The sequence below is a fragment of the Drosophila bipectinata genome, chromosome 3R (genome assembly GCF_030179905.1).
Source record: "Drosophila bipectinata strain 14024-0381.07 chromosome 3R, DbipHiC1v2, whole genome shotgun sequence".
NCBI classification, from domain to species: Eukaryota; Metazoa; Arthropoda; class Insecta; order Diptera; family Drosophilidae; genus Drosophila; species Drosophila bipectinata.
The window spans coordinates 14470305-14486043 of NC_091739.1; the positions used below are offsets into that span (position 1 = coordinate 14470305).

Consider the following 15739-nt stretch of genomic DNA (forward strand, 5'->3'; position numbering starts at 1 on the left):
ATTATCCAACACTAGCAGTATTTATTCGATATTTTTTTCTCTGGCAGCACTGTCTCAAGGCGCTTTGGGACGGTGTTGCCAGAAAAAAAATCTTTACCGCCAAATTCAAAAAATTTAAAATCATCTATAAATTTGCCTTCAATTCAAAACCTTTAATATCAATTGAATGCCCTCAAAACATAATTATTGTACATTAAAATGTTTTTCTTAACTGCAAAGTTATTCTAAACTAACGTTGGGATGCTGTTTCTGACACTGACTTTAAGTTTCCAATCTTTTCGTTTGATTTTCGAACTTAAAATAAATTCGAAACTAACTTGAGCAGAGTCCGTATCGTTAAATAAGCCAAGTAAATCAGCAACGCCTGCGCTAACCGGTGAATGACGTGAAACCTGCCAAGAAAAAGTCATTAAAAAAATACTAGTTGATCTTTTGAGAGCCAACTTACATTCGTAATCTTTTCTGGCCTTGGATGTAAGATTGTGTTGTGGGAGGCTCCTTTCCCAAGTACAGGCGCATTCCACACAGGGCCCTACTAAAGTACTGATCCCAATCCAGGTGCAACATGTCAAAGTTGAAAATGGTTTGGTCTTCGCGGGACATGCTCTGCCACAGCCGCTCCTTATTGGCCATTTCGAATTTCCAGCTCCGGCAGGAGAACGGGCCCAGCACCTTTATGGTCGTGTGTATTTTCTCGTAGATCTTGCCCAGACGAGGCTTTCGTCCACTTATTTTCAGGGCCAGATCAATAAAGTAGCCGGGTACAGTGTGGAGAAGGAATGCCGCTAGAGAAAATAGCCACGGACACCTGATGCATAGCAGGAAGGGATACCATATCATGTTCGTTACGGGGTAATTAGACCCATATTTTAGGGCCTTTGCCCTGAAATCCCCATAAGTCAATAGGTTTCCCTCGCTCGGGGCAAAATTGTAGATTGGAGGCGTAGAGGGATTTTGTTGGGAGGCCTTTTTCTGGGCAGTTTCCCGGGCAAGGGCCAGTGCCATGTTGGCACAGTAGTCCACCGGCACAACACTGTTTTGTTGCTTTACGTCCAACAGGACCACGCGGAGCACTCCATAGGCGACGCCATAGGTAATGGCGATTGGTCCATACAAATTATCGATCCATCCGGATGTGGGTTCTTTGAAGCTGGCAATGACTGGAAAAGTAAAAACAAGAACCTTTGACATTACTATGTAATAAGTGCACTGAAAGAACTTTGGAGTTGCAGTATCTAATGGACTCCCAATGGTATGCTAATGTAGGCATGGCACGGAATATTCCACAAAGGTTTTTCACCCGAGAATAGAACGATTTTGCAATGCAAATGGAGGTATTTTGCGTTATTTTGAGGAAAACTAACTTACTGATGGCAGGTCGAAAGATGCAGATCGGCAGATTTTCCGCTTCTCGTAGGACCACATCCTCCCCAAGCGCCTTCGTATAAGTGTAGGAGTTTGGAAACGGGCCCAGCAGATCAGTGGTCATCTCGTCTATTTCATCACTGCTCTTTTTTTCGAAAAGGGATAAGACCTGGTCTGAGGAGCGAGTCAGCAGCTCCGTGTGGAACCTTTCCTCAATGTAATCCGCCACGCAGTTGGAAAAGGCAGTGGAGACATGGACATAGGACTGTAGGTTTCTCATCTCTTTGGCCAGTTGGATCATCAATCGGGTGGCTCGCGTGTTGATGGCCAGTGCCACATGAAGGCTTTGATTGAACCGCACGGTGGCTGCTCCATGGATAACGATCTGCACCTCAGAGGTGAGCAGTTTACGGTCCTCTTCACTGATCCCCAAATCCGGTTCAATGCAGTCGCCTGCGATGGCACGGACCTTGTCGAAAGCCGTGGGCTTAGCGTCTAGTAGAGGTTGAAAAACCTTTCGAGAAGCCAGCATTGAGTAGTCTGTTAGTGTGCCTCTATAAATTAACTCACAAGATCCTTTTGCCAAAGCGATACTCGATCCTGAACTTCCCGACCTCGCTTAGGCCTGATCAGTACATAGATCCGTTTAACGTCTGTGCTACGCAACAGTTTCTCGATGATTACTAAAATAATTGTTAATTTAAATTTCAAGCTTATTATTTAATAATTTATTGTCCCATTCAAAGTACCTTTTCCCACAAATCCAGTGGCACCCGTGATAAAAATGACCTTTTCTCTATAAAAACTTTGGATATCGGTCTCCATTATAGCTTGCACCGAAGTTTTCGATTGGAAGGGAGAAGTAGAAATAAAAGAATTTCCAGCTTTTTTCCCCTATTTATTTGTTTTCGACAGTCAAGACTCGATAATCAATACTTTGATTATAAAACGCGAGACTGTGAAAGATATTTACTTGCCGTGAACCGAAAACATATATATCTATGGTTTATTCCCTGTACCTTGCATTTGGTTGCTATTGCGAAAAAGTGAGGCAATAGGTCACTGGACTGCGTCAAGTGCAGAAAATGTATGCAAAATAATTGGAAATTCAAGCTTGTTGCCTAATCAGTCGTCGCGACGAGTTAGTCGTTGATTCCTGCGCAAAATTATACTTCAAAAGTCTTTACTTTATTTGGTCGCAACTTTTATTTATGTTAAAATCAACACCTTATCAAATAAATCCCATAAATCCAACCAGAAGCCACAACAATATTCCAAAGATGCAACAAAGTACGGTCATCAAGCTGTAGTGCAAGAACTTTAACCTGTTGGATGGAGCGTAAGGTTATACCATATTTTTTGTAAATTACTAAAAAAACTTACTTTTTTAGTAAGCGGCGACCCCGCTGAATAGACTCTTCAGTCGGCTCTTCCTTTGCCAGGTAAAACCTCATGCCTTTAATGCCTTTATCAAAGTAGTCTCTCCAGTCCACACTATTCATATCGAAGTCGTATAATCTTCGATCTTCCGGGGACATCAGGGATAGAAGCTGCTCCGAGTTCTTGATGTCAAAGTAAAAATCATTTTGCAAAAAATATGTCAAATGGGCCAAGCCGGAATGAAGCTTTGTGTAAATTTTTCCCAATCTCGGTTTTCTTCCGGAAATTTTTAGTCCCAGGTCGAAGAAGTACCCGGGAAGAGTATGATAGAAGAATGCGAAAATAGAAAAGAGCCGTGGTGAGGGGATATTAATGCAGAATGGATACCAAATCATTTTAGTCATTGGCAATTTGTCGCGATAGTTTAGTCCAATTTCGGCTATGTCCGATGAAAACAGATCATTTCTTTCAGTGGGTGCGAGAGCGTATATAGGAAGGTGGTCCTTTGGGTTTCTGGGGATCTTTGCATACATGTTAGCAGTGTGCCACAAGGATGCCAATATCAAATTGGCACAAAAGTCAACTGGAACGATATTACCACGATGGTTCCTTTTGAAGTTGGTCAGTCGCAGGACACCGCGTCCAGAACCAAAGCCGATTGCTGTTGGCCCGTACAAGTTGTCTATGAACCCAGCTACTGGGTCCTTCCAAGTGGCAGTTACTGAAGAATCATACAAAATATAGTAAAAACTAAAATCCTGAAATCACTTACTTATAGCAGGTCGAAAAACGCTAATAGGAAGACCTTCCGATTCCCTAAGTACTACGTCCTCTGCCAAGGCCTTTGTATAAGTATAGGTATTCGGAAATGAGCCTTTTAGGGCCGATTCCATGCCATCCAGAACTTGGGGGCTAACTAACTCGCTCATAGCCAAAACCTTGTCTGACCCACAGGTTAGGTGTTCCGGATAAAAGATTTCCTTGACCCGAAAGATGACACAGTTTGAGAACGTTGTAGAAACGTGCGAATATGCGACTAACTGCTTCATGTCCCTAGCCAGTTGGAGAATCAGCCGGGAGGCACGAGTGTTGATTGCCAGCGCCACATGCAGCGGTTCATTGAATCGAACGGTGGCTGCTCCATGGATTACGATCTGCACTTCAGAGGTAAGGATTCTTCGGTCCCCTTCACTGAGCCCCAAATCCGGTGCCAAGCAGTTTCCAGCAACGGCTAGCACTCGATCGAATGCCGAAGGTTTGGTATCCAGAAGAGTTTTGAAAAACTTTGGAATACATTGGTGTGAAAATAAATTCTCTATTAAATCGGGTGCAACTTACTGGATCACTCTGCCAAATCTCAACACGCTCCTTGATGTCCTTGCCACGTTTCTCCCTTGTCAGGGAATATATTTTCTTTACCTCTGTGGTTCGCAATAGTTTCTCGATTACCACTAAATGATTAAGATAAATTAGTAATAATATTTATTGTTTTTGGTAATGGTAAATGGTAATGATAACTTTGTACAAAGAACCTTTTCCTAAAAATCCTGTGCCGCCAGTTATAAAAACGGTCTTGTTCCTAAAAAATCCTTGGATTTCGGTTTCCATGCTCTAGATTTTCGTGTTATCCGGTTTTTGTGGTGTTTTCAAAGCGAAACTCACGTACTGAACTAATGGTCGTCTATTTATATACTCCATATTAACTTAGTGTACAGTAGGTACACCGATAAAGAAAAGGTGTTAAACGGAATGTTAAACCCAAAAAGCTTTAAACAGAAATTAAGTATCACAAAAGGGATATTTAGCTAATAATATTGTTTCATTAAATGCTTAAATTTTGTTGTTTTACTGTAAAAGCTTCGGTTCTATGTTTAATTGAAATACGAAACTTATGCAAATTCATTGGGTCTTGAAGAGTATGCCTCTGGAACCTCGATTAGAATTTGTTTTCTGCTAATAATTGCCTTGTCTATAGTAGCCTTGAAAATACGTTGAATGCATTAAAGAACTTATATAACGGAAATAAATTTGCTTTCTTAGAAACATCCATATTTATAACTGCCGAGTAAATATAAATATTTCTATATTTCAATATTTTTATGAAATATTTTGTGTCTCTGACAGATATTACAGATATTAGATCAAGGGTTGCCCAAACTCTTATCAATTAATGTAAGAAACTGCCTATGAAAACATACTTAGGACATGCACTTCAAGCGTTTGAATTAAAAATTGAATGTCACATTCGAAAACATATAAGTATGTACATGTATGTGCATTTGATTCAACAACTCATTAGGAATTCCCTCAGGAATTCATTAAAGTACGTTCGGTTTATGCAGTTGGTACTTTATGGATTTTTCAATAATTAAATAACAAAGTCAAACTATTTTACACATATTCATTTCTTTGGATTGGTAACAAGTCATTTTTATAAGATATACAGCTTAATCAAGAACCATAAAAGATATCCAGCTAAGAACACAAGAACCGTCACTAGGCTGTAGTGAGCCACTTTAAGCCTTAAATAAATAAAAAGGAAAATATTTTTATTATGAATACTTTAGATGATCGTTACTCACTTCCATAGCAGTCGCTGGCCTTGAGTTATAGACTCCGGGGTATTGGGTTCCTTTGCTAGGTAGGTTCTCATACCCCTAAGAGCCTGGCTCCAATAATCGTTCCAGTTCAGACTCTCCATGTCAAATTCGTAGATGGTCTTTTCTTCTGGCGACAACTGGTCCCTGAGTCTATTCGTGTTGTCCATTTCAAAATGAAAAGTGTTGCTTGTGAAATATCGAGTTGTAAATATGTTTTCGTGAATCACGCTGTAGAGCTTGACCAATCGGGGCTTTTTCCCCGAAAGTCGCAGGTACAGATCGAAGACATGAGCGGGCAAAACATGAACAAAGAAGGCAACCAGGGAGTAGAGTGTTGGTGAGGGGACATTGAACACGCAGGGATACCAGATCATCTGGGTCAGTGGAATTTTTTCACGTTGGGACAATGAAAAACGTATTAGATCGTCGTTTAGAAACATGTTCTTGCCGGGTCCAAATGCGTAAATTTTAGGTGGCACATCGGCAGTATTCCTGGGCAGTACTTTCTTGTCTTTTGCAGTCTGCCAAATGCTGGCAAGTGCTGCATTGGCTGCGTAGTCACCTGGCACCATGGTGTTGAACGCCTTTCTGTTGCAGCACATCATTCGTAGAACACCAAAGGCGACTCCATACATCATGCCAATTGGTCCATAGAGGTTATCTATCCACCCAACTAATGGCTCCTTGTAAGTGGCAATTACTAGAGAAACAATAACAGATTCAGAACACAGAAATATTAATACAGCACTTACTTATGGCAGGTCGATAAATGCTGACTGGTAGGCTACCAGCTTCTTTAAGGACTACATCTTCTGCCAAGGCTTTGGTGTAGGTATAGGTATTTTTAAAATCGCCCCTCAAAGCTGGCTCCATGCCGTCTAGAACTTGCTCGCTAACCAGCTCACTCAAAGCCAGAACCTTATCCGATCCACAGGTTAACAGCTCCGGGTAAAACTTCTCCTCGATGCGGAGTAACACACTGTTGGAGTAGGCTGTGGAAACATGCAAATATGCAACCAGCTTCTTCATTTCCTTGGCCAGTTGGAGCATCAACCGGGTGGCACGAGTATTTATCGCTAGCGCGATATGAAGATCTTCGGTAAATTTCACAGTAGCTGCGCCGTGAATTACTACCTCCACTTCAGAGGCCAGGATCCTTCTGTCCTGCTCACTTATTCCCAAATCAGCCTCGGAGCAGTCCCCAGCTATAGGATAAACTCGTTGCAGGGCATCGGGTTTCGATCGCAACAGGACTTCAAAAACCTGAAGTTATTAATTTTTTATCGTTATTAATGTACTTCGATACAATATCACTTACTGGATCAGTTTTCCACACTTTTAGTCGATCCTCAATATTCTGACCACGTTTGCTCCTAACCATGGAGTATATTCGTTTAACTTCGGTGGATCGCAAAAGTTTCTCGATAAGCACTAAAATAAGTATAGGTCACATTGTTTTCAAAATAACTTATTGTGTGTATACATTTTCCCAAAAAACCAGTCGCACCCGTCAGGAAAATTACTTTATCCTTATAAAAACCACGCATATCACAATCCATTTTGGGTCCTTCGGGTTTATTTCCTTCGAGTAATTCCTTTCGAAAAGTTTTCAAATATCTTCAAGTATATCGTTCTAGCACAACGTACAAGTTAGTTCCTTCTAAGTTTAATTTTTGTCTCTACGACCTTTTTATAGGCAGTTCTGTTGCGGAACTAAACACTTGATTATTCAAAGATCGATATAAATATGTGCATTTTATTCAATGTCTCATGAATGCAGTGAAAGTTCTAATGCAAGCTCAGACTGTTGCTATAGAAGACGTAAATCCTGCTGTTCTTCCCTCCATTTTTCACTTTATATACATCTTTTATATGGCAGCTAGAGAATATAGACGGCTGATCCTAATGAAATTCGGGGATCGAATCGATTGGAAAAAAATAGAATTTGTTCTATAGAATTCTAGAATAGAATATGAATGAAACTTGGTATGTCGTATTATTTTGTAAAAAAGAACAGAGTCCTAAAATAGAATCCATCCCCGGAAGCAACCGTATTCACGGGATCAAGACATCCCTTATTATGAAATTTAAAAACTGAGAACTTAAAGAAATCCGTGGGATAGTTTACTACGTAAATCCGATTCAAAACGGTGTCAACAGATTGAAAGATAACAAACTGTCCTCGAGGAAAATTCTTATTGGTCATATTGAGATCCTCCTCATTTTTATTATTGCATTCAATAGTACTCGTTTACCCACCCACTTAAGGGACAAAAAAGTGGAAAAATTTTGGTATGGTAATAAGACTGACAGTTTTTAGGGTATTCAAATTGTATCGAGAAAATCTTTATTACTAAAAACACAAAGGATAAATTAACAAAATCGGAATAATTTGCGAACAAACCATCTTTTACAATAGGAATAAAATATAATATTACAGAAATAGTTTAATAAGGGACCATAAGAGATAACCAGCTATGTAGGCAAGAACTGTAATCAGGATATCGTTAGCAAGTTTAAATCTATAGAAATAAAAAAAGATTAGTATTGTATTGTTAAATAAACCTGTTTCATGTAAATCATTACTCACTTCCATAGCAATCTTTTGGCTTGAGTTAAAGACTCCGTGGTATTGGGATCTTTTCCTAGGTACATTCTCATACCTCTTGAAGCCTGTTTCCAATAATCATTCCAGTTGAGACTCTCCATGTCAAACTCGAATTTGGTCCTTTCTTCCATTGAAATTTGGTTTCTGAGCTGATTGGTACTTTTCATGTCAAAATAAAAAGTGTTTTCTGTAAAATATCGCATTAAAGATATATTTTCGTGAATCGTTTTATAGAGTTTGATCAAACTGGGCTTTTTTCCCGAAAGTCGCAGGCCTATATCGAAAACATAGCCGGGAAGAATGTGGAGAAAGAAAGCCGTCAAGGAGTACATTGTCGGAGAACGAACATTGAACACCATGGGACACCAGATCATTTTGTTCATTGGGATTTCATCAAGTAGCTTCATTCCATAATCAATATAATGGGCGTTTCGCAACATATTATTTCCAGATCCAAACGCGTAAATCTTAGGTGGAACATCGTCGGGATTCCTGGGATTCGCTAGTTTTCTATCCTTTGCAGTTTGCCAAATGCTAGCGAGTCCTGCATTGCCAGCGTAGTCCACCGGCACTAGGCTACTTAAAACCTTTCTGTCTATGCTGGTGACTCGAAGGACTCCAAAGGCGATTCCGAACATCATGCCAATTGGTCCATAGAGGTTATCTATCCATCCAACTAATGGCTCCTTGTAGGTGGGAAGAACTGAAAGAAAAAATTTAATTCACAACCAGCAACAATTTATGTTGGTTTCTTACTAAAGGAAGGTCGAAATATGCTGACCGGGAGACTACCAGCTTCTTTGAGGATGACGTCTTCTGCCAAGGCTTTGGTATAGGTATAGGTATTGGGAAAGTCCCCTCTTAGAGCGGGCTCCATGCCGTCCAGTACTTGGTCGCTGACCAGCTCACTCAAAGCCAGGACCTTCTCCGACCCACAGGTTAACAGCTCTGGGTAAAACTTCTCTTCGATGCGGAACAACACGCTGTTGGAGTAGGCTGTGGAAACATGCAAATATGCAACCAGCTTCTTCATATCCTTGGCCAGTTGGAGCATCAACCGGGTGGCACGAGTATTTATTGCCAGAGCGACATGAAGGGGCTCCGAAAATCGCACAGTGGCTGCTCCATGGATTACTACCTGTACCTCTGAAGCCAGGATCTTTCTATCATGCTCACTGATTCCCAAGTCTGGCTCTCTGCAATCTCCAGCGATGGGATGAACTCGTTGTAGTGCATCAGGCTTCGAGCGCAATAATACTTCAAAAATCTGAAGTTTTGAATAATTTGTTTATTTAAAAGGTCTTTACGGGCTGATGACACTTACTGGATCTGCCTGCCATATTTTCAGCCGATGCTGAATATTCTGACCACGTTTGCTCCTAACCATGGTATATATTTCCTTGACATCGGTAGACCGCAACAGTTTCTCAATAATCACTAGAGTGTACATATTAGTGATTATTCACTAGAGTGTACATACATATTAGTGTACATATAATGATTATAGTCACCTTTTCCCAAAAAACCGGTGGCACCCGTCAGGAAAATTACTTTATCCTTATAAAAACCACGAATATCACAATCCATCTTCGGGTTTATTTCCTTCAAGTATATCGTTCTAGCACAACGTACAAGTTAGTTCCTTCTAAGTGTCATTTTTGTTTCTACAACCTTTTTATAGTCATTTCTGTTGCGGAACTAAACGATTAATTATTCAAAGATCGTTATGAATATGTGCATTTTATTCAATGTCTCATGAATGCAGTGAAAGTTCTAATGGTGCCCTCCTGCTATTGTGCCCTTTATTTTCCACTATATATAAATATTTTATATGGCAGCTAGAGAATAAAGACGGCCGATCCTAATGAAATTCGGGGATTCGACTCGTCTACTCACTCACCTTAGAGACAACAAAGGGGAAAAATTATTGTATGGGAATAAGACTGGCTGTTTTAGGGTATTCCAATTGTTTCATATCGAGAAAATCTTAATTACGGATTTCTTTATTACTAAGAACAACCATCTTTTACAATAGGATTAAAATATAAAATTAAAAATATAGTTTAATAAGGGTCCATAAGAGATGTACTAAGGCAATTTCGAACATCATGCTAATTGGTCCATAGAGGTTATCTATCCATCTAACCAATGGCTCCTTGTAGGTGGAAATAACTGAAAGAAAAAATTTATGTCTGAATTTATGTGTGGAAACCTGCAAATATGCAACCAGCTTCTTTATATCCTTTAGCTCAATAAAAGCCCGTATTTCTTTGATCACTACCCCCATTAATTAATTCAGTTTTCTGAAGGTGAAAGTAGTTTCAAAAAAGCTTTTCGGGTATCGATATCGGTTTTATGCAATGTGGTATTTTTAAAGCCAAACCTAAATTCAGAACGAGCTACTAGTCAATTTGAATGTAAAAAGATTTTAAAATTTTAGCTTGGAAGCTTTTAGACAATGGAATGTGAATGTGTTAATGGAATGTTTCCTATTAATTTATGCATTTATTTTTGTTGTAAGGTTTTGTAGTTCTTCTGTTGACATTAAAGAAAGTCAAAAGGATATACTCTCAAAGTCATCCCATGATAAATAAACTATAATTCTCCTCTTAAAAAGGTCTTTAATTGTTTTACTTTTGAAGTTTTACATTAACATATGTTTTCCTATAAAAATCACAGTAAAATGTCAAAATTATCTTTCTATTTATTTGTTGACAATAAAATTAATTAAAAAAAAGTTTAGTCAAGAACCATAAAAGATATCCAGCTAAGAATGCAAAAACTGCAACTAGGCTGTAGTGAGCAATTTTCAATCTGTAGAAAGGGAAAAATATTTGCATTAAATACACTTTAAGTGATCTTAACTCACTTCCAAAGGCGTCGTTTAGCTTGAGTTATAAACTCCGTGGTATTGGGATCTTTTCCTAGGTAGACTCTCATACCATATAAAGCCTGGCTCCAATAACCCTTCCAGTTTAGACTCTCCATGTCAAAGTCGTAGATGATCCTTTCTTCAGATGAAATCTTGTCCATCAGTCGATTCGTATTTTCCATTTCAAAATGGAATGTGTTGTTTATGAAATATCGAGTTGTATATATGTTTTCGTGAATCGTTTTGTAGAGCTTAATCAATCGGGGCTTTTTCCCCGAAAGTCGCAGGACCAGATCGAAGACATGAGCAGGCAAAACGTGCATGAAGAAGGCGACCAGGGGGTAGAGTGTTGGAGAGGGAACATTAAAAATGAAAGGATACCAAATCATCTGGGTCAAAGGGATTTTTTCACGAAAGCTCATTGAATAGTTAATACAATCTTCAATTCGTAACATGTTATTGCCGGATCCAAATGCGTAAATCTTAGGTGGAACATCGACGGAATTAATGGGAACCTTTTTCGTATCCTTGGCCGTTCTCCAACTGCAGGCAAGTGCTACATTGGCTGCGTAGTCCACTGGCACCATGCTATTAAGTGCATTTTTGTTAAAGCTCGCCACTCGAAGAACGCCTAAGGCGATTCCGTACATCATCCCAATTGGTCCATACAGGTTATCTATCCATCCAACTAATGGCTCTTTGTAGGTGGGAATTACTGGAAAAAAAACAATAAATGTCGGAACCCAGCAGTACGTATTTGGTTTCTTACTAAAGGAAGGTCGAAATATGCTGACCGGTAGACTACCAGCTTCTTTGAGGATGACATCTTCTGCCAAGGCTTTGGTGTAGGTATAGGTATTGGGAAAGTCGCCCCTTAGAGCGGGCTCCATGCCGTCCAGTACTTGGTCGCTGACCAGCTCACTCAAAGCCAGGACCTTCTCCGACCCACAGGTCAACAGCTCCGGGTAAAACTTCTCCTCGATGCGAAACAACACGCTGTTGGAGTAGGCTGTGGAAACATGCAAATATGCAACCAGCTTCTTCATTTCCTTGGCCAGTTGGAGCATCAACCGGGTGGCACGAGTATTTATTGCCAGAGCGACATGAAGGGGCTCCGAAAATCGCACAGTGGCTGCTCCATGGATTACTACCTGTACCTCTGAAGCCAGGATCTTTCTATCCTGCTCACTTATTCCCAAATCTGGCTGGCTGCAGTCCCCTGCGATGGGATGAACTCGTTGCAGGGCATCGGGCTGCGACCTCAACAGAACTTCAAAAATCTGAAGTTTTAAATAATTTGGTTATTTAAAAAGTCTTCACGGGCTGATAACACTTACTGGATCTGCTTGCCATATTTTCAGCCGATCCTGAATATTCTGACCACGTTTGCTCCTAACCATGGTATATATTTCCTTGACATCGGTAGACCGCAAAAGTTTCTCAATAATCACTAGAGTGTACATATTAGTGATTATTCACTAGAGTGTACATACATATTAGTGTACATATAATGATTATAGTCACCTTTTCCCAAAAAACCGGTGGCACCCGTCAGGAAAATTACTTTATCCTTATAAAAACCACGAATATCACTATCCATTTTGGGTCCTTCGAGTTTTTTTCCTTCGAGTAATTCCTTTCGAAAAGTTTTCAAATGTCTTTAAGTTTATCGTTCTAGCACAACGTACAAGTTAGTTCCTTCTAAGTGTCATTTTTGTTTCTAAAAGCTTTTTATAGTCATTTCTGTTGCGGAACTAAACAATTAATTATTCAAAGATTGATATAAATATGTGCATTTTATTCAATGTCTCATGAATGCAGTGAAAGTACTAATGCAAGCTCAGACTGTTGCTATAGAAGACGTAAATCCTGCTGTTCTTCCCTCCATTTTTCAATTTATATAAATATTTTATATGGCAGCTAGAGAATAAAGACGGCCGATCCTAATTAAAATTCGGTGATCGAATTAATTGAAAAAAATAGAATGTTAGCCACTTATTATGAAATTTGGTATAGCCCCCAATGGTACTCGTCGTGGGTAACCCACCTTAGGACAATAAGGGGGAAAAATTATGGTATGGGAATAAGACTGGCTGTTTTTAGGGTATTCAAATTGTCTCATATCGAGAAAATCTTTATTACGGATATCTTTATTACTAAGAACACAAATGATTAATTAACACAATCGGAATAATTTGGGAATGAACCATCTTTTACAATAGGATTAAAATAAAAAATTAAAAAAAAATAGTTTATTAAGGGACCATAAGAGATAACCAGCTATGTACTAAGGCAATTTCGAACATCATGCCAATTGGTCCATAGAGGTTATCTATCCATCTAACTAATGGCTCCTTGTAGGTGGGAACAACTGAAAGAAAAAATTTATGTCAGAATTTATGTGTTACTACAGGAAGATCGAAATCTTCTTTGAGAATAATAGTTTCTTGAGAGTACCAGCTTCTTTGAGAATAATATCTTCTGCCAAGGCTTTGGTGTAGGTAGTACCTACTAGGTACATATATGTATTTCTAAATTCGCACCTCAAAGCTGGCTCTATGCCGTTCAGTACTTGATCGCTAACCAGCTCACTCAAAGCCAGGACCTTCTCCTCGATGCGGAATATCACGCTGTTGGATTAGGCTGTGAAAACATGCAAATATGCAACCAGCTTCTTTATATCCTTGGCCAGTTGGAGCATCAACCGGGTGGCAAGAGTTTTTATTGCCAGGGCGACATGAAGGGGGCTCAATAAAAGCCCGTATTTCTTTGATAACTATTCCCATTTATTAATTCTCCTCTTAAAAAGACCTTTAATTGTTTTACTTTTATAGTTTTACATTAATATATGTTTTCTTATAAAAATCACAGTAAAATGTCAAGACCATCTTTCTATTTATGGGTTAATAACAAAATTATTTAAAAAAAAGTTTAGTCAAGAACCATAAAAGATATCCAGCTATGAATGCAAAAACTGCAACTAGGCTGTAGTGAGCAATTTTTAATCTGTAGAAAGGGAAAAATATTTGCATTAAATACACTTTAAGTGATCCTAACTCACTTCCAAAGGCGTCGTTTAGCTTGAGTTATAGACTCCGTGGTATTGGGTTCTTTTACTAGGTAGACTCTCATACCATTTGTAGCCTGGCTCCAATATTCCTTCCAGTTTAGACTCTCCATGTCAAAATCGTAGATGATCCTTTCTTCAGATGAAATCTGGTCCCTGAGTCTATTCGTATTTTCCATTTCAAAATGGAATGTGTTGTTTGTGAAATATCGAGTTGTATATATGTTTTTGTGAATCGTTCTGTAGAGTTTGATCAATCGGGGCTTCTTTCCCGAAAGTCGCAGGAGCAAATCAAAGATATGTCCGGGCAGAATGTGCACTAAGAAGGCGACCAGGGGGTAGAGTGTTGGTGAGGGAACATTGAAAATGAAGGGATACCAAATCATCTGGGTCAGAGGGATTCTTTCACGAAAGCTCATTGAATAGTTAATACAATCTTCAATTCGTAACAAGTTATTGCCGGATCCAAATGCGTAAATCTTAGGTGGAACATCGACGGAATTAATGGGCACCTTTTTCGTATCCTTGGCCGTTGTCCAACTGCAGGCAAGTGCTACATTGGCTGCGTAGTCCACTGGCACCATGCTATTAAGTGCATTTTTGTTAAAGCTCACCACTCGAAGAACGCCAAAGCCGATTCCGTACATCATCCCAATTGGTCCATACAGGTTGTCTATCCAACCAACTAATGGCTCTTTGCAGGTGGGAATTACTGGAAAAAAAACAAAAAATGTCGGAACCCAGCAATACGTATTTGGTTTCTTACTAAAGGAAGGTCGAAATATGCTGACCGGTAGGCTACCAGCTTCTTGGAGGATGACATCTTCTGCCAAGGCTTTGGTGTAGGTATAGGTATTGGGAAAGTCGCCCCTTAGAGCGGGCTCCATGCCGTCCAGTACTTGGTCGCTGACCAGCTCACTCAAAGCCAGGACCTTCTCCGACCCACAGGTCAACAGCTCCGGGTAAAACTTCTCTTCGATGCGGAACAACACGCTGTTGGAGTAGGCAGTGGAAACATGCAAATATGCAACCAGCTTCTTCATTTCCTTGGCCAGTTGGAGCATCAACCGGGTGGCACGAGTATTTATTGCCAGGGCGACATGAAGGGGCTCTGAAAATCGCACAGTGGCTGCTCCATGGATTACTACCTGTACTTCTGAAGCCAGGATCCTTCTATCCTGTTCACTAATTCCCAAATCTGGCTCGCTGGAGTCCCCCGCGATGGGATGAACTCGTTGCAGAGCATCGTGCTGCGACCTCAACAGAACTTCGAAAATCTAAAGTTTAAAACAAGGTTATAGGTTATTGGTCCGTACGGGGCAATTTTTATGTCTGCATTTGGTGCCACTTACTGGATCCGCTTTCCATATTTTTAGGCGATCCTCAATATTCTGACCACGTTTGCTCCTAACCATGGTATATATTTTCTTGACATCGGAAGACCGCAAAAGTTTCTCAATAATCACTAAAGTATATAGTATATGTATGTATATTTACAGTCCAATTTTTTTTATAAGTTAATTCATAAGTATAAGATTGGTTACTAACCTTTTCCTAAAAAACCGGTGCCCCCTGTCAAAAAAACCACCTTATCCTTATAAAATCCTCGAATATCACAATCCATTCTGAGTTCCTTGTAGTTTTTCCAATGTAAATGTTCAATTTCTAGACTAAGAAAGACACGAACTATCACAACGTTAAGGATATTTACTTCTAAGTGTAATTTTTGTTTTGGAAACCTTTTTATAGGAGTTGCATTTCTGGTGCGAAACAAACAGCTTGAATATTCAAATGTCAATACATATGTGCATTTCTTTGAATTCATGAATGCAGGCAGTTTATAAATT

At 39.6% G+C, this 15739-nt stretch overlaps 6 protein-coding genes across 6 annotated transcripts; all 6 read right to left on the reverse strand.

Moving 5' to 3' along the window:
* Positions 1-131: 131 nt before the first annotated feature.
* Positions 132-2207, reverse strand: LOC108129293 (fatty acyl-CoA reductase wat-like). Its single transcript, XM_017247253.3, has 5 exons — positions 2115-2207; positions 1936-2048; positions 1369-1879; positions 449-1160; positions 132-392 (listed from the first exon to the last, which is right to left on the reverse strand). Exons 1-5 carry the CDS (start codon positions 2188-2190, stop codon positions 296-298), a joined length of 1509 nt encoding a protein of 502 aa, XP_017102742.3. The 5' UTR covers positions 2191-2207; the 3' UTR covers positions 132-295.
* A 340-nt stretch (positions 2208-2547) lies between these two features.
* On the reverse strand, positions 2548-4413 carry LOC108129311 (fatty acyl-CoA reductase wat-like). The gene is made up of 5 exons (XM_017247273.3): positions 4278-4413; positions 4084-4196; positions 3518-4028; positions 2749-3466; positions 2548-2690 (listed from the first exon to the last, which is right to left on the reverse strand). Exons 1-5 carry the CDS (start codon positions 4351-4353, stop codon positions 2597-2599), a joined length of 1512 nt encoding a protein of 503 aa, XP_017102762.2. The 5' UTR covers positions 4354-4413; the 3' UTR covers positions 2548-2596.
* Positions 4414-5118: 705 nt separating this feature from the next.
* LOC108129334 (fatty acyl-CoA reductase wat-like) lies at positions 5119-6993 on the reverse strand. The gene is made up of 5 exons (XM_017247300.3): positions 6829-6993; positions 6664-6776; positions 6098-6608; positions 5328-6045; positions 5119-5267 (listed from the first exon to the last, which is right to left on the reverse strand). The coding sequence occupies exons 1-5, from the start codon at positions 6902-6904 to the stop codon at positions 5177-5179; spliced, it is 1509 nt and encodes a 502-aa protein (XP_017102789.2). The 5' UTR covers positions 6905-6993; the 3' UTR covers positions 5119-5176.
* A 734-nt stretch (positions 6994-7727) lies between these two features.
* On the reverse strand, positions 7728-9568 carry LOC138925507 (fatty acyl-CoA reductase wat-like). Its single transcript, XM_070281711.1, has 5 exons — positions 9465-9568; positions 9278-9390; positions 8710-9220; positions 7936-8656; positions 7728-7867 (listed from the first exon to the last, which is right to left on the reverse strand). Exons 1-5 carry the CDS (start codon positions 9538-9540, stop codon positions 7780-7782), a joined length of 1509 nt encoding a protein of 502 aa, XP_070137812.1. The 5' UTR covers positions 9541-9568; the 3' UTR covers positions 7728-7779.
* A 1071-nt stretch (positions 9569-10639) lies between these two features.
* LOC108129945 (fatty acyl-CoA reductase wat-like) lies at positions 10640-12499 on the reverse strand. Its single transcript, XM_043211757.2, has 5 exons — positions 12350-12499; positions 12163-12275; positions 11595-12105; positions 10823-11540; positions 10640-10767 (listed from the first exon to the last, which is right to left on the reverse strand). The coding sequence occupies exons 1-5, from the start codon at positions 12423-12425 to the stop codon at positions 10677-10679; spliced, it is 1509 nt and encodes a 502-aa protein (XP_043067692.1). The 5' UTR covers positions 12426-12499; the 3' UTR covers positions 10640-10676.
* Positions 12500-13634: 1135 nt separating this feature from the next.
* Positions 13635-15608, reverse strand: LOC108129946 (fatty acyl-CoA reductase wat-like). The gene is made up of 5 exons (XM_017248262.3): positions 15441-15608; positions 15245-15357; positions 14659-15169; positions 13887-14604; positions 13635-13831 (listed from the first exon to the last, which is right to left on the reverse strand). The coding sequence occupies exons 1-5, from the start codon at positions 15514-15516 to the stop codon at positions 13741-13743; spliced, it is 1509 nt and encodes a 502-aa protein (XP_017103751.2). The 5' UTR covers positions 15517-15608; the 3' UTR covers positions 13635-13740.
* Between the last annotated feature and the right edge of the window lie 131 nt (positions 15609-15739).

Excerpts from the sequence above, each read along its gene's own strand:
- LOC108129293 (XM_017247253.3), bottom strand. The coding sequence starts at position 2,190 with ATGGAGACCGATATCCAAAGTTTTTATAGAGAAAAGGTCATTTTTATC. Across the intron at positions 2,049-2,114 it reads CACTGGATTTGTGGGAAAAG|TAATCATCGAGAAACTGTTG; the intron begins GTACTTTGAATG and ends CAATTATTTTAG. Across the intron at positions 1,880-1,935 it reads CGCTTTGGCAAAAGGATCTT|GTTTTTCAACCTCTACTAGA; the intron begins GTGAGTTAATTT and ends GCTTCTCGAAAG.
- LOC108129311 (XM_017247273.3), bottom strand. The coding sequence starts at position 4,353 with ATGGAAACCGAAATCCAAGGATTTTTTAGGAACAAGACCGTTTTTATA. Across the intron at positions 4,029-4,083 it reads AGATTTGGCAGAGTGATCCA|TTTTTCAAAACTCTTCTGGA; the intron begins GTAAGTTGCACC and ends TGTATTCCAAAG. Across the intron at positions 2,691-2,748 it reads GGTCGCCGCTTACTAAAAAA|GTTAAAGTTCTTGCACTACA; the intron begins GTAAGTTTTTTT and ends TCCATCCAACAG.
- LOC108129334 (XM_017247300.3), bottom strand. The coding sequence starts at position 6,904 with ATGGATTGTGATATGCGTGGTTTTTATAAGGATAAAGTAATTTTCCTG. Across the intron at positions 6,609-6,663 it reads AAGTGTGGAAAACTGATCCA|GTTTTTGAAGTCCTGTTGCG; the intron begins GTAAGTGATATT and ends TAATAACTTCAG. Across the intron at positions 5,268-5,327 it reads GGCCAGCGACTGCTATGGAA|GCTTAAAGTGGCTCACTACA; the intron begins GTGAGTAACGAT and ends TATTTATTTAAG.
- LOC138925507 (XM_070281711.1), bottom strand. The coding sequence starts at position 9,540 with ATGGATTGTGATATTCGTGGTTTTTATAAGGATAAAGTAATTTTCCTG. Across the intron at positions 9,221-9,277 it reads AAATATGGCAGGCAGATCCA|ATTTTTGAAGTATTATTGCG; the intron begins GTAAGTGTCATC and ends TCAAAACTTCAG. Across the intron at positions 8,657-8,709 it reads CATATTTCGACCTTCCTTTA|TTCTTCCCACCTACAAGGAG; the intron begins GTAAGAAACCAA and ends TTTTTCTTTCAG.
- LOC108129945 (XM_043211757.2), bottom strand. The coding sequence starts at position 12,425 with ATGGATAGTGATATTCGTGGTTTTTATAAGGATAAAGTAATTTTCCTG. Across the intron at positions 12,276-12,349 it reads CACCGGTTTTTTGGGAAAAG|TGATTATTGAGAAACTTTTG; the intron begins GTGACTATAATC and ends TGTACACTCTAG. Across the intron at positions 12,106-12,162 it reads AAATATGGCAAGCAGATCCA|ATTTTTGAAGTTCTGTTGAG; the intron begins GTAAGTGTTATC and ends TTAAAACTTCAG.
- LOC108129946 (XM_017248262.3), bottom strand. The coding sequence starts at position 15,516 with ATGGATTGTGATATTCGAGGATTTTATAAGGATAAGGTGGTTTTTTTG. Across the intron at positions 14,605-14,658 it reads CATATTTCGACCTTCCTTTA|TAATTCCCACCTGCAAAGAG; the intron begins GTAAGAAACCAA and ends TTTTTTTTCCAG. Across the intron at positions 13,832-13,886 it reads GCTAAACGACGCCTTTGGAA|ATTAAAAATTGCTCACTACA; the intron begins GTGAGTTAGGAT and ends CCCTTTCTACAG.